This window comes from Oncorhynchus clarkii, chromosome 10 (assembly GCF_045791955.1).
Source record: "Oncorhynchus clarkii lewisi isolate Uvic-CL-2024 chromosome 10, UVic_Ocla_1.0, whole genome shotgun sequence".
Taxonomy (NCBI): Eukaryota; Metazoa; Chordata; class Actinopteri; order Salmoniformes; family Salmonidae; genus Oncorhynchus; species Oncorhynchus clarkii.
In genome coordinates this window covers 60,771,355-60,785,297 of record NC_092156.1, presented here as the reverse complement: position 1 = coordinate 60,785,297, position 13,943 = coordinate 60,771,355, and the positions used below count along the sequence as shown (strand labels likewise).

Genomic DNA, 13,943 nt, shown 5'->3' with positions numbered 1-13,943 from the left:
TGACTCTTCCACCAAAGATGTGCATGAGCCGCTCTCGTCTTGGTCACTCATAGTGCTTGTGTGTGTGTGTGTGTGTGTGTGTGTGTGTGTGTGTGTGTGTGTGTGTGTGTGTGTGTGTGTGTGTGTGTGTGTGTGTGTGTGTTGTGTGTTTACCACTGTTGTGTTGCAGCTCGGGTAATCCGATCCGATCATCACTCGGACGGTTCCTTTACTCTCACTCTGTCCGTGCCGGAACTGGAGAGGGCATTTGGTAAAAAGTTCAAGCCGAAACTCACCAAGACCAAGAAAGTAAAGACAGCCGTTGTGTCCTCGTCCTACCTCTTCAGCCTTCTCTTGCTTCTTTTCCTTGAGTTCTACCCACAACTCCCTGCGTTGTGCCTTCCATTCCTCCTCATCATCTCTCGTCATCTCTTCTCTTCCCAACAGTGGCAGATCTGGCAATCTTTCTACAGTAGCTCTTGAGTTCTTAAGTGGGTCTTCACTGTAGGACTGATTGCTTAAGGGCTTTTTGCAGTTAGAGCTATTTTATTCTAAACTGCCTCTTTACAAACCTTTGGAACAGGTTTTTTTCTGCTTTCTTTCAAGCTGATTTTCTTACTTCAAACTCTTCCTTCATTGCCATTCCTTTGAGTCAAGTATTTGTTGTGTTTGAATAAAACGTGATTTTACCGAAGACACAGAAGGTACTGATATGTTTTAATAGTTGGTCTAACTTCTATTTTTTCTTCTCTGACAACAGTAAGAAAGAGAAGGCTTGAAGGCGGTCCCATCTTCCCCAAGTGTCGGACAAGCGTGTAGCGCCGCCAGGCGCTGCCCGGCCCCGCCCAGCCCCGTATTCAGCCAGACGCCCTCCGACAGATATCCCATCAACCCCTGCTTGCCCCAACCCTAACCTCGACCCCTCCGCGATGACCGAAATCGTTCCAATTCGAAAGTCAGGGCCGTTGGCAAACCTTGTTCCTACTGTGGCATGGAGTTGATCTACTATTGTACTATTGTTCCTCTCACAGTTTTCTACTGATATTGGTTTAGATATCTTCGGTAATTATATTATCTGGTAATTGTGACATAGAGAAGCCGCCCACCTATTCAGAAAGTATTTATTTTGTTGTTAGTTTGTTTACTGGAGATGAACTTGTGGTGGTGGAAGATTAAATGGTGTTACAACCATAATGTATATTGTACCACGTGCCATGGGCAACAGGTAGCCTAGTGGTTAAGAGCGTTGGGCCAGTAACCGAAAGGTCGCTGGTTCAAATCCCTGAGCCGACTAGGTGGGGGAAAATCTGCCAATTTGCCCTTGAGCAAGGCACTTCACCCTAATTGCTCCAGTAAGTCACTCTGGATAAGAGCGTCTTCTAAATGACTCAAATGTAAATGACTTAACTTGGTTATGACGTTAGTACCACATTATGTATTTCAGCATTTCGCAACCACTTAACGTAATGTTTTTCAGTGTGAGGTTCATATAAGATACGTTTTTAGTCTGCAACTCACACTGTCTGTAAGCAAAGGCACATAACGGTTACATAGAAGCTATGTTCAGAGGAATTGTTGCAGATTTAAAAACACTTTGGGGTGTAAAGTTGTTTGTTTGTCCAAGTTTACCCCATGGAGACAGCCACTAGAAGCTGGTCCTAGATCAGTTTGTCCGCTATTGTGTAAATTCTGTAGTATTACTGATCTCAAGTCAGTTTAAGTCTTCTCAGACAAACCTTACACAGAGAGAGGTTGCTACTAAGCGTTGGTTCTAGATCAGTTTTGTGACGAAGTCGATATCTGCTACGATCCTTTATTGATGCCACTTGTTAAATCCACTTCAGATCAGTGTAGATGAAGGGGTGGAGACAGGTTAAGTAAGGATTTTGAAGCCTTGAGACAATTGAGACGTGGATTGTGTATGTGTACCATTCAGAGGGTGAATGGGCAAGACAAAAGATTTAAGTGCCTTTGAACGGGGTATGGTAGTAGGTGCCAGGTGTACCGGTTTGAGTGTGTCAAGAACTGCAACGCTGCTGGGGTTTTCACGCTCAACAGTTTCCCTTGTGTACCACCCAAAGGACATCAAGCCAACTTGACACAACTATGGGAAATATTGGAGTCAACATGGGCCAGCATCCCTGTGGAACGCTTTCGACACCTTGTAGAGTCCACGCCCAGACCGATTGAGGCTGTTCTGAGGGCCAAAGGGGGTCAAACTCATAAGGAAGGTGTTCCTAATATTTTGTACACTCAGTGTATATTAGAAGTTTGTTCACAAGTGTATTGGTCACTGATGGACAAACTGATCTAGGACCATCTCTTAGTGGCTGTCTCTATGAGGGTGGGTTGACTGAATCAGTACTTACACCCGGCAGATGTGATGACTTGTCATCATGGCAAGTTATGATCGATTATGTTAAATTATTACTTGAGTTACACAGTAAAGGGAGTTGCAGCATTCCCCCCTCCCCTTTTTCCAGTTACACTGGTAGAAATGCTCTTAGTTGAATGAGTCTGCAACCCAAAAAGTGTGCAAACTAAGAATTCACTGTCATCACTGTAGCCTATCAAAGCCCAAGAAAAAGCATGAAGACAAACAACTTTTCCTGCCTGTTGTAAGGTCCTATGAGATTATTCCTTAATGAACACTCCTTCGGGTATTGTTGCTATGTGGCCGGGTGTCAGGGGAGCACTGATGACTAAATTCAATATCCTATCATTAAATCCATGTAAAATAAACAATATATATTATATTGGATGAAGGATGGATGAGGGGGATTACGTGCCCCCTCAGATTCAAAGAGCATCACGCTCCTGATTAGGTATATTACTGTATGGTCAAAAGGGACAACTATGGTGTGTACAACAACCCATCCCCGTATGAACTACTGCTGAATATGACTGTGTTCTCCTTGCCCTAGCCTGGCTGTTGTTTCTTCTCTACAGTATTTGCTTGAGTATTGAGTATGTTTTTGTTAGATAGTTCACATTATTGTTGTTTTTTTGTTCATGGATAAATCGGGTTGAAAGTATTGTGTACTGTGATATTTGTACTGTTTTTACGCTTCTGGGCCTATGCACCAAACCACGAATAACACCGCCCTCTGGGGGAGGTTGAGAATTATAACACCGCCCTCTAGGGGAAGGTTGAGAGAACTACATAATTCCAGTCAGCCAGACCCCCAATGAGACTTGTGCCATGACGGGATCAACAGCTGCTGCCAAAGTAAGAAGCTTTGGTCCGTTTGGATTGGTGGCGGACTTGATATTTCCTGCTAAGAATACCCAAATATTGATAACTTTTTTTAGTTGCATCCTATGTTAATATTTATTGTAAAGTAACCTATCCCTCTCAAATAATGTGTTTAATTTATCTAAAGAAAATACATACCTCCCACAGCATTGGGAGAAGAAAAAAAAACCCATTGTGTCTGTGAACCAGTTTTATTCATTCTCAAGCAGAACATACATGATGGTCCTTTATTGCTGATAGCATTCCATTCTGATTACCAACATAACATTCTTACAACCAACCCACAACCAATTACAACAGAATTATCAAGCATTATTACCCTCCTCATTCTTTAACAGTTCTTCGCAAATTCCCGACTTTGACCAACCTTCTGGCAGTCCAGTGGGAAAACAGCAATTTCCCTTTTTATTCAGGTGATGGAAAAGCTAGCCCTCCAGTCGTCACAGATTTTGTAATAGCTTTAGAAATCATGATTAAAAAGAAATAAATGTTATAGCAAATCCTGATAGCGTTGTTGTTTAATTCCGGTTTAATGTCGAAGCATAATGTTTTAAGTGGCACTGCTACACCATGGTTATCCTCCCCGTCCAAAAACTGTAAATGAAATTCCTGAATGCATTTTATAACCATTATTACATCATACCTTATGATAATTTAACCACATTCAAAATCAGAGTTATTGCCATATATTTTTGCGTGACTAAGAGAGGAAAAAAAGGATATTGTACATATTCACAACTTGACTTGACAAAATAGCATGCAAAGACATAAGGTACACAGAATTTGAATATAAAATTGAGTTTAGACCTACGCCATGACCATATGGCTACACCGGGCAAGACATGACGACACAGTATGTGGACATATATACGTACTTACGTGTGTGCAAACATTTTCACATAAACCTCATAGACAAAACCAAACATTACCCTAACATCATGATATGATTCTTCAAACGTCCTATAAAGATAAAATATGGCTTATAGTGTTATTCTCTGATGTTTTTGTTTTTAGACAGACGCACGGTACGATTATTTTTCATGTATCATTTTTTCCAACCAACCTAAAACAGGTGAAGCGAGGAATGTTTTTTTAATGTTAATTTCCGGTGCTAACTCTCCGCTGCAGGGGGGCAGAAAAGTAATCTAAAACTCTCACCTAGAAGGTACCGTAACAACCTAATGTAACTCCCAACAACGTTTTTGCTCGGCTACTTCTTCAACATGTCTTGGAGAGGACCAGGGAGGTATTTCATGACCGTGTCCATGATGCTTTCCTCTTCGTCATCATCGTCTCCGCAGCCCTTGGGCACGGACGATTTGGGACGGGTCAGACTGCCCTCTGCAGACTGCTCCATAGCAGCCTGGGCCTCGGCCTCAGCCTCCTCCCTCTTCTTAATTCCGTACTGGAAAAACAACATGATACTAGCATTATGGTAACGTTAATATTATTGTGTCAGACTGCCCTCAGGAGAAAACGGAGTGCAACGTTATAATAACATTAACCCCCGAAAATACACTTCTTATGAACGCCACGTGGTTAGGAGGGAGGTGGGGAGTGAGACAGGAATTGTCTCCCTCTTTTAATGACTGTCTCAGTATGTGTATTCCATGTATCCGATACTGTCTGGACCAAAAGAGTATAACATGTTGTCTTTGTATAAGTTGATTGATTGATGCCAGCAAGCATTTGGCCACCCTTGATCAAACAATTATAAAATAATTAGCTAATCAGCTTTGAGCTGAGCTCAACTGTGGGTTATCCTAGTGCAGCGAAACACCCTGCAAGAGAGGCCAGTTTGAATTTGGCTTCAGACCAATCAAAAAACACAATTTTCAGATAAACGTGTCTGTTTCTGGTCTGCTTGTGTTGATGTCCTGCAGTAGCTAGCTTGCTAAATTGGCCCTTTCCTAAGCCATGGATGGAGATGGGGATTTTGACTTGTGGTTTTCACTTAATTCTCTGCACAGGCCAATAATTATTAAGGCGATTCAAATCTAACCATAAATTAATGTTGTACCACTGGCCTGAGATGATTGAAGTTCAATATGAGTCGAGATGTAGCCTAGTAGTCTAACTAGCGAGCTAACTTAGCTGGTTCATTGTTGCCCATGAGAGGAAGTCAGGCTAGCAAGCATTTTAGCTATGTAGCCCATGACAACAAAAACTAAAAGTGTGCTATATGACAGAGCCATAGACCGGTTTGCCAACATCAAAGAGAGGATGATGGCATTGGTGTTCAACTAGTCTACAAGAAAGGTGAGTAATAATTTTAAAAAGGGTTTTACTTGTGCACGCACACACAGACACACACACACAGAAATCAGTACTATGGACAGCCACATGATGTTGTTTACGTTGAAATGGGGCTGGAATAGCTGAGTTCCTGTTGTCTTTGTGCTGACTTGCTGTAACTCTTGTGGTTCTAAATCAGTAGTTGTTTAGTAAACTGTCAAACATGAACTTGCTTGACCATGCTGCAGGAGATAACTGTGTGTGTGCAGGAGACAAACAGCGGGAGATAACTGTGTGTATGTAATATTTGCTTTGTGGGCTTCTTCACTGGACAGATTTTGTTGATGAAACAAGCGTATTTGTGTAGTTGAATTTATTCCGCCACTGAGTGACTTGTCTTTTTGTTGTCACGACCTGATTGCATATCCCGGTGGCGTATGATCCCGGTGGCGTATGATCCCGGTGGCGTATGATCCCGGTGGCGTATGATCCCGGTGGCGTATGATCCCGGTGGCGTATGATCGAATGGGTTAGAGAGCAAACAACGCAATTATCACATCTGTTGTAATATGTTTTTTTTTTTGTTTACTGGCTTGGCTTCCTCAGCTACTGGTAAAAGCTCATGTAGTTTTTTATGAGGTCACCTTCTCACCAACTGCACCACGCATTCATCACCTGCATTGTGGGAGGCACTATTTGTCAACCAATCACTAGGGTGTTTTTTGTTTTTAACCCGCGTGAACGTGGCCCAAAATTTGACTGAAACAGGAACACACTTTGCCAGGATTTCTAAAGCTACATGGGATATAAATGAAAGTGATATTTGAGACCGCTCTCTAACCAATTCATTGTGCAAACATGATGTTTTCAGTGTGCGTGTGTGTGATATGGGGGTATATTATTTCGACATTTATACAGAAAAAAAGAAACAAACAATAGCAACAACGTTGACACTGCAATGTTGATATTTGCCTTGCAGTTGAAAAACCACTACAGTTGTCCGACTTTCGGGCTATCGCAGATGCACCCCCCCCCCCCCCCCCCCCCCCCCCCCCCGACTTGACTCGCCCGACTTTTGTCTACAACCGGCTTCGTTAGGCTTACCGCACGAACACACCCATTCTGTTCTAATGCTGTAATGTTACCACTCACGTTACTGGGGTCTGTGACCTCGATGCTGATTGCATGTTAGCTGTAATTCAATCAAAGTCACTGACTGGAACAGGCCTCTGGGGTTAGACCAAAATAACAGTCATTGTGCTCTCACTGTGCTAGGAGAATGCGTGGCATGTCATCTTGTGCAACTAAAAGAAACTCAAAAATGGAAAAGATGTATTAAAACTCGCTCTCTTTACTGCGCAAGCAGAATGTTGTTTTTGGATCATCTTCTGCCAATCCGCCGAAGGTTTTTTGAACAAACTACTGGGAGGGAAGTGTAGGCTTTCGTTCCAACCCTGCAGTAACACACCTGATTCAGCTAGCCAAGGTCCAGACTGAAGACCTCGATTATTTGATTTAGGTGTATTACTGCACCAAACTGCACACCCTGTGAGGAACCCTGGATAAGGGCTATTCCAGGGCTATATATTACAGGACATTGAGGATAGGATTCAATACCAAATGTGGTGTGAGCCATTGTTGTACGGTAGACCTACGTAATAATATGTTACAAAAAATCTATTTTCGAACTTGAATAACAGAAACTTGGAGATGTGATGTCACCCACTCTGTTGGAAGTAAGAGAGAGTTTTGTGCGTGTGTGTGGTGTGTGTGTGACAGAGAGGGTGAAAACACAAATCTGTGCTAATTAATGCATCTCTCAGAACAGAAACCCAACTCTCCTTCCTCTGACATATTGTGCACAGCTGTTACTAGCGCCCTTGTGCTTTTTGGGTTATTTTTAGGATCTGTCAAAAAAAATATGCATTTTTGTTATTCCTTCCAAAAACAGAGCTGTTACAACTCTTCTCCTCTGCCTCTCCCAGTCTCTTAGAAATATGTCTTTATTTGTGTTTTACTACACTCATAGGGAAAAAAAAGGTGCCATCTAGGTTCTTTGGCTGTCCCCATAGGAGAACACTTTAAAGAACCCTTCTTGGTTTCAGGTAGAACCCTTTAGGTTCTAGGTAGAACCCTTTTGAGTTCCATGTAGAACCCTTTCCACAGAGGGTTCTACATGGAACCCAAAAGAGTTCGACGTGGAACCAAAAAGGGTTCTCTTATCGGGACAACCAAAGAACCCGTTTGGAACCCTTTTTCTAAGAGTGTAGGCCAGTGCTACCAAGCTGACATCAACCTTGATATCATAGTCCGTTGAGAGAATTCAGGAGAGAGCGCGACCTTGAGGATGAGGGAGAGGAGAGAGAGGTGAGATGGGGAAGGATGGAGGATAGGGGGGAGGGGGCTGGAAGGCTGAGGTCATCCTGTCTTTGGCTGCCTCTGCCGTTCTGCTTTTCAGAGTCTCTATTCCCTAGCTGTTATCTTCCTGCACTGTGGTGGCTAGTGGTTACATAGCAACCTCCGCTAGCAACCATGCAGCAGCAGTGCATTAGGCAGCTGAAGAGGAGCACCGCTTTAAATACGTTGCATCATGGGAAATGTAGTCCTTCCGGTGGCCTAAATATTATTTTACAATAGTTTCTCTTTTCTTTCATTTAAAAATGAGCTTCAATTTTTTGCTGAGCGCCTCGAGCGAGCCGCGTCGTGTATGAAACGTTTTTAAAAGTGAAAACAATCTGTGCTAAACTTCCCAAAAAATGGGGGGGGGGGTGCCATGAAAAGGGAAAATGGTTTCGTTGGAGGGCAGCCAAAAAACAAGGTCTTAGAAGAACGCATCCTCCAGTGTCCTCCCGATGCTGTCAAGCGAGTGAACAGTGGCCTCGACTGCAGCTCCATTAGCTGACCCCTGCTCTCACTGGGGCCTCTGCCAGTGTGGAAACAGGATAGCTAGCAGCTCTATACCGTCGGGCCAAACGTCAGGCCAAACTCATTTTCACTTCCCTTACAGTAATTCCAATGTTTTTTTTCTTTGTGCATTTAGGCTGTTTGAGAAGGTTTGACTCCTAAGCAACCTGCCCACAAGTGCAATAAGCCAACAAAGCTACTTTACTAGGTCAAAGCTGTGTGTTGTAACATCTTGATAGAGTATGGGTGAAATAGGCCTTGTGAATTTACTTGATTTTTTCATCATTCTTATTTTTCAATAAGAACTAGGGCCCGGGAGTTTTTCCAGCTCAGGTCAAGAGGTGAAGAAAAAACTTGGGGCCCAACATGAACTAAAATTGCCAGTTGATAGAAAGGTAGTGTGTATAACTGTTCAACGTCACATGTATTGTTTATCATTTCATTTACCTTGTCTCTGATGCCTTGTCGCATTGACTCCCTTTCCACCTCCATCTTTGCATATTTGTCTTTCCTCTCCTCCTCCTGCTGCCTCAGAGCCTCTTGTCTTTCTTCCTCTTTCTTCTCTGCATCGGGGTCGGGCTCCTCTTTGTCTCCTCCCATCATCTTGCCCACATCAGGTGGCCCCCCTGGGTGACACAGAGACAAAGGGCTTGTTCGACAGTGCAGCCGACCGCAGACTGACTGACAAATCACCTTGCATCATAAACAACTACCCATTATTATTTTGTAGATCAGTCAGTCGCCATTTACCCACAATGCATCATGGTTTGACGCTCTCGGACACGGCCATTGACAACTGTCAGACAGGCTTGCTTACTTACTTTTAACGTAGACTGTCATATTGTAGAGTAGGCCCAAACAGACCACATTTACACACATTTTTAGTCACAGACACATTATCCAGAGCAACTGTCAATCGACTTACAATCAGTGATGTTGTCACTTTCAAGTTTTTTTATTTTTTTTTGATTACTGGGACATGGACAAGAACATGGTCCCAGGACTAAAGGAGGTAGCACTCTTGTCATTTTTTTCCCCCAGCACAGAATATGTAACTGTTTCGGTGTTCCTCATATAATGAGAAACTATGTCGTGTTCTCCTGTGGATCCATTCATTCGTAACACAAGATTTGTTTTTTTTCAACGCAGAGGAATGCTGAATGTCAGGGGGGGAAAAAAATGTTACGTCACAGTCGCAAGCGTTCCGCCAAATGAGCAGAACCGTTACAGTCCGAGGTATTGCCCGGCTGTGCCTCACGACTGCATGCTTGGTCATGCGAGAGAGGGAGGGGGAGAGAGAAAGAGAGAGAGAGAGAGCTAGAAAGAGGGAATTCCAGGAGACTGCTGTGTCCCTGGAGCGAGCTGCTAGTCTGTTTTTTTTCCTTTTCTTGCTCATCAGCATAAAAAAGAACTGCAGCAAAACGGGGAGAGAGAGAGAGAGAGAGAGAGAGAGAGAGAGAGAGAGAGAGAGAGAGAGAGAGAGAGAGAGAGAGAGAGAGGGAGAGGGAGAGGGAGGGAGAAAAGGGAGACTGCTGCTCTTGTAGATGGTCGGTCAGGGCTTATAGAGCTGACTGTAAATCTACATTCTCTCCCTGATCAGATAGAATCCAGGTTATATAGCCTGGTTAAACCAAACTGAACACCATACACTCACTGGGGAGCACACTCGGCAGAGTGTTCCATCTGGTTTAACCAGGCTATATCCAGTCCAGGTTAGTATCGGCAGTGCTAAAAAGCTGTGCTTAGTAATAGGCAGCATCACCCCCCCCCCCCCCCCTCTCTCTCTCGCTCTGTCTCTCTCTCTCCCTGTCTCTCTCTCTCTCTGTGTCTCTCTGTGTCTCTCTCTGAGTTTGTATTGTGAGTTGATATGAGCAGTAGTTATAAATAGCCAGCTCTGGGTCTTGGTGGCGTGTTCTGATGATGACTGCATTGTGTGTTTTCTGTTTCATTGAACATCATGTGCTTTGAAGAGGAAGAAGTGTTTTATGTGGTCGGGCACATTAGATTAAGGATTAAAGAGGGCCCTTTTTATGAAACTGTGTAACTGTGCGTCGTCTCATAAACCATCTTGCTCTCCCTCCTCCCCCTCCTCTCCGTCCTCCTCCTCTTCATCCTCCCCCGTCATCCCACTCCTCGGCTTTTACAGTTCTACTGTCTCTACCGTTTTGACATTGCTGGGGTAGAATCCATTATTTATAGATTCTGGGCTGTGCACTGGAGGAACTCAAGGTCACACACTCACGGAGGGAAATGATTTGCTTTGCAGTACAGAGGGAGGGAGTCGGGGAGATACAGGAAGCAGTGAGGGCACCCTCTCCCTGACACAATCTAAGTGTTTTCGAATAATGAGATTAGCTTTGACTTTCAGTCAATTATCGAGCTAGAAGAGCATCTGAAGATGCCTCCGTTCTATTTTCTGTTGAGGAAAGGGAAATAGGCCTCCACTGCGTTGTTCGTTGCCCCTCGGCAGTACAGTACCCTTCACAAGCAGGACAGATTCCCTGCAGGCTCAATAAAACTGTAGGTTTTCTTGGAGGTGAGAAATATGGCTGATTCTCCCCTAGGCTCAGTGGAAGTCTAGGTGGACTGAAGCCCCACCGTTATACTGGATCTTACAAATATCAGAGCTGGTCCCTTCCGATCGGCAGACACCAAAAGGGAAATAGGCTAGCTAGAGGAAAAAGAGGTTGTTTTCAGATTGGCTGTTAGTCTTTCATAATCTTGTGTGTTTCAATGTTCCTTTTTTCCTTTCCATTCCAATGTTTCCCATTGAGCTCCACTATATGGTAGATCCTCCTCATATGAATCTTGAGTTGCTGCCTCGGTCATGATGGCACGCCGGGTCTTGGTCTGATCAGGTTTGTGCCAAGTCAGCAATGAGACACACCTTGGCCTAGATTCCATTGAGTGTATATGTGCTATCATAAAATAGCGTGCACTCTATCCAACTCATACAGTTTCGGCATCCACGGCCTGTATTCACAAAATGTCCCAGAGTGCTGATCTCTATGATCACATCCCGTCATGGATTTTACAACGGTGGAAACTCTCTCCAGCCAAAATCCGAATGCAGCACGTCTATCCATGATGGGAAGGGTGCAAGTGCACACCGCCAGCGGCGGTAGAATGTCTGAAATGGCAGCCTATTGCCATATGGTCCTGGTCAAAAGCAGTGTACTATACGTAGAGAATAGGGTGCCATTTGGGAAACACACTGGGTGACGGAGTCAGTGTGGTGGATTCTGACAGACGTCTGTCACCAGCTACCTGCAGCTTGATTGTCAGTGTGAAATTGCTTTTTTTCCTTTCTGTCAGGTGACGTAGACATCGTGCAGGGACGTAATAAGAGTTCAGACATATGGAAGTCAAGAGATGAGATTTGTGGATACATGCCATATATATATATTTAAAACGCAATAATAATTAGTTGTTGATTACGTTGTGATTGTTTTTTAATTATTATTTATTGACTGGTGTATTTAATTCATTGATGTGTCTGTTGAGAAGGTTAAGTTCATCCCTTTGTGCTTTACTGTCATGACTGTTCCTCTGCCTTCAGGCTCTGTTGTTCAAGTGGTCTATAAAGGGGGCAGATTAGTTCAAGTTGTTTGTTTAAACGTATTGGCTGACAAGCCACATTATATTTGTGACAGGCATCTCAAAGTGAACTGTAAGAGAAATGAAGTTAGTCACGTCTGAATGAGTTAAATGAATAAAAAAAAGACTAGGTTGATATTCCAATAGATAACAGGCCAGATTATATGAGCGTAAAGCAGAATAGCTGTGTGCATCTACAGTCAAACACTTTAAATGCTGCTATGTGAAAAGGGGCAATGCTACTGTTTGTTTAAGGATTCGTATCATGGAGACTGGAGAGAGCACGGGGCGATGCAGAAGTTGGTGGTTGGTCCTGCATTTCAATGAGAAATGTCGGCTACCTCTCGCAATCTCGACTCCCACACACCCTTTCCATAGGCTGCTCAGCCAGTGCAGCAGAAGCCCCTAACAATGCAGAAGACCCCAGCAAATATGATGAAAAAGTACCACAGATGTACAGTATTACATTTTTCTACACTAGGTGTTCACTTATCACGTTTGACCTTAACATTTCTTATAATATAGTCCACAGCAGTTTTGTCCATACCCATATAATAATAAAGGGACAATATAAGTCTAAATAATATGGATATAGCTTATAGTTTATAACTATATACCTATTCATTAACTTAGAAATAATGAATAGAATTGAAAGAATGTCACACGTAATGTCCTTTCCCATCCCGTGTACTGTATATGCTGCATTGCCTTTGAGTGTCCGACACGACTATGGTAATGGTGCAACGCATTAATCAACTTACCTCCCATAGCTGCCTTCATTACAAAATTCATGATGATGCTTTAAGTCTTGCCTCCCCTCAGATTCACAGTTTCACGTCAGACAGGACAGATGCTGCCCAGGTGCCAGAAGAAAGAAACCTTCGAAATTAAGACAGTAGAGGTTGAGTGGTTATATTGACCCATAACTAACTTTCTCTGTCAATGGCAGTGTGGATGCTCCCTCCTTTTAGTTTGCAAAGTGAATGGTGTTGTGATTTACAAACAAGATGCGTTGTTGGCTACACCTCCTCCGGGTAATGCTAACCTCAAATGTATAAACCACTCTATTTTAGGAATTTATTCTGACGGGGTGGATTCCACGGAGAGAGCTCCGTGAAGGTCAGAAAAGGGTACATTTAGAGCGGTTTTCTTGTGACATATTTTGTGAAAAGGCTATATATTGACGGCACAGGTGTCGTAAATAACCGGCCCAACGTTGGTAACCTGCAATAGCGTAGCCTAGTACGTTTCATGGGGCCAATTAGCTTTCCTATACGGTAATTCAAATGGGAAGAAGCAGCCTCGTGTAAGCATAGGCTACCAGACAAGATATAGCACACCAATGCCTATAACAGGGTTCATTTGATCAAGGGGAAATATATACGGCTAATCAATTCCTCGAGCCCATAATCCGCGTTCAATGTCAAACTTTCAATTGTCCGGATTCAGTCATATGGTTCAAACCCCAAATGCACCGCATGTTGTAGCCTACGACGTCCCAAGTAGGCTAATCATTATCCCAACCCTGGCTAATTTGAAATGAATAGGGCCTACGATCACGTTTTTTTAAAGATATATTTTTTAAATTCCCAACACATAACCTTGTCTGAACCCACACACAGCTACAAAAGCAACAGCAAAAATCACTTCCTTTCTCGAGCGCGGAGCGATTTCAGCACCATTTTTTGGGGGACAGCTCCCAATTCGTCCCACAACATCAACATCTCTTGTGTCTTGCGATCGGGACATGCGATTACCTTTCCGAGCGCCTTGGATCTCTCAAAATAGCAACGTTATCCTGGCAAAATATGGAAGTTGTCGCGAAATGAAGAGGGTGTGGAGATCCTTAGATGCTCACTTTGAGCATCCCTGCTGTATTTCCACCGTCTTCCTGGCTTCTGCACAACGACTGCACGCGCGTCAGAGGAGGGAACTGCAGTTGCTGTCTGATGATGAGGAGAGGAGGGTAATC

The 13,943-nt window shown here is 43.5% G+C and overlaps 2 protein-coding genes across 3 annotated transcripts in view; one reads left to right on the top strand and one right to left on the bottom strand.

The window, feature by feature from the left end:
* LOC139418888 (tropomodulin-1-like) overlaps positions 1 to 3,738 on the top strand; it is a 20,786-nt gene extending 17,048 nt beyond the window's left edge. The window contains exons 10-11 of one of the 2 annotated variants that reach the window (XM_071168661.1): positions 170 to 288; positions 740 to 3,012. In XM_071168661.1, the coding sequence (XP_071024762.1) occupies positions 170 to 288; positions 740 to 742 (122 nt within the window). In that variant the 3' untranslated portion in view covers positions 743 to 3,012. Of the gene's footprint in view, positions 1 to 169; positions 289 to 739 lie in introns of both variants that reach the window. The other variant, XM_071168662.1, reaches the window with a different exon arrangement.
* Positions 3,411 to 13,943, bottom strand: LOC139418889 (complexin-1-like). The gene is made up of 4 exons (XM_071168664.1): positions 13,729 to 13,943; positions 12,733 to 12,850; positions 8,822 to 9,000; positions 3,411 to 4,640 (listed from the first exon to the last, which is right to left on the bottom strand). Exons 2-4 carry the CDS (start codon positions 12,761 to 12,763, stop codon positions 4,446 to 4,448), a joined length of 405 nt encoding a protein of 134 aa, XP_071024765.1. The 5' UTR covers positions 12,764 to 12,850; positions 13,729 to 13,943; the 3' UTR covers positions 3,411 to 4,445.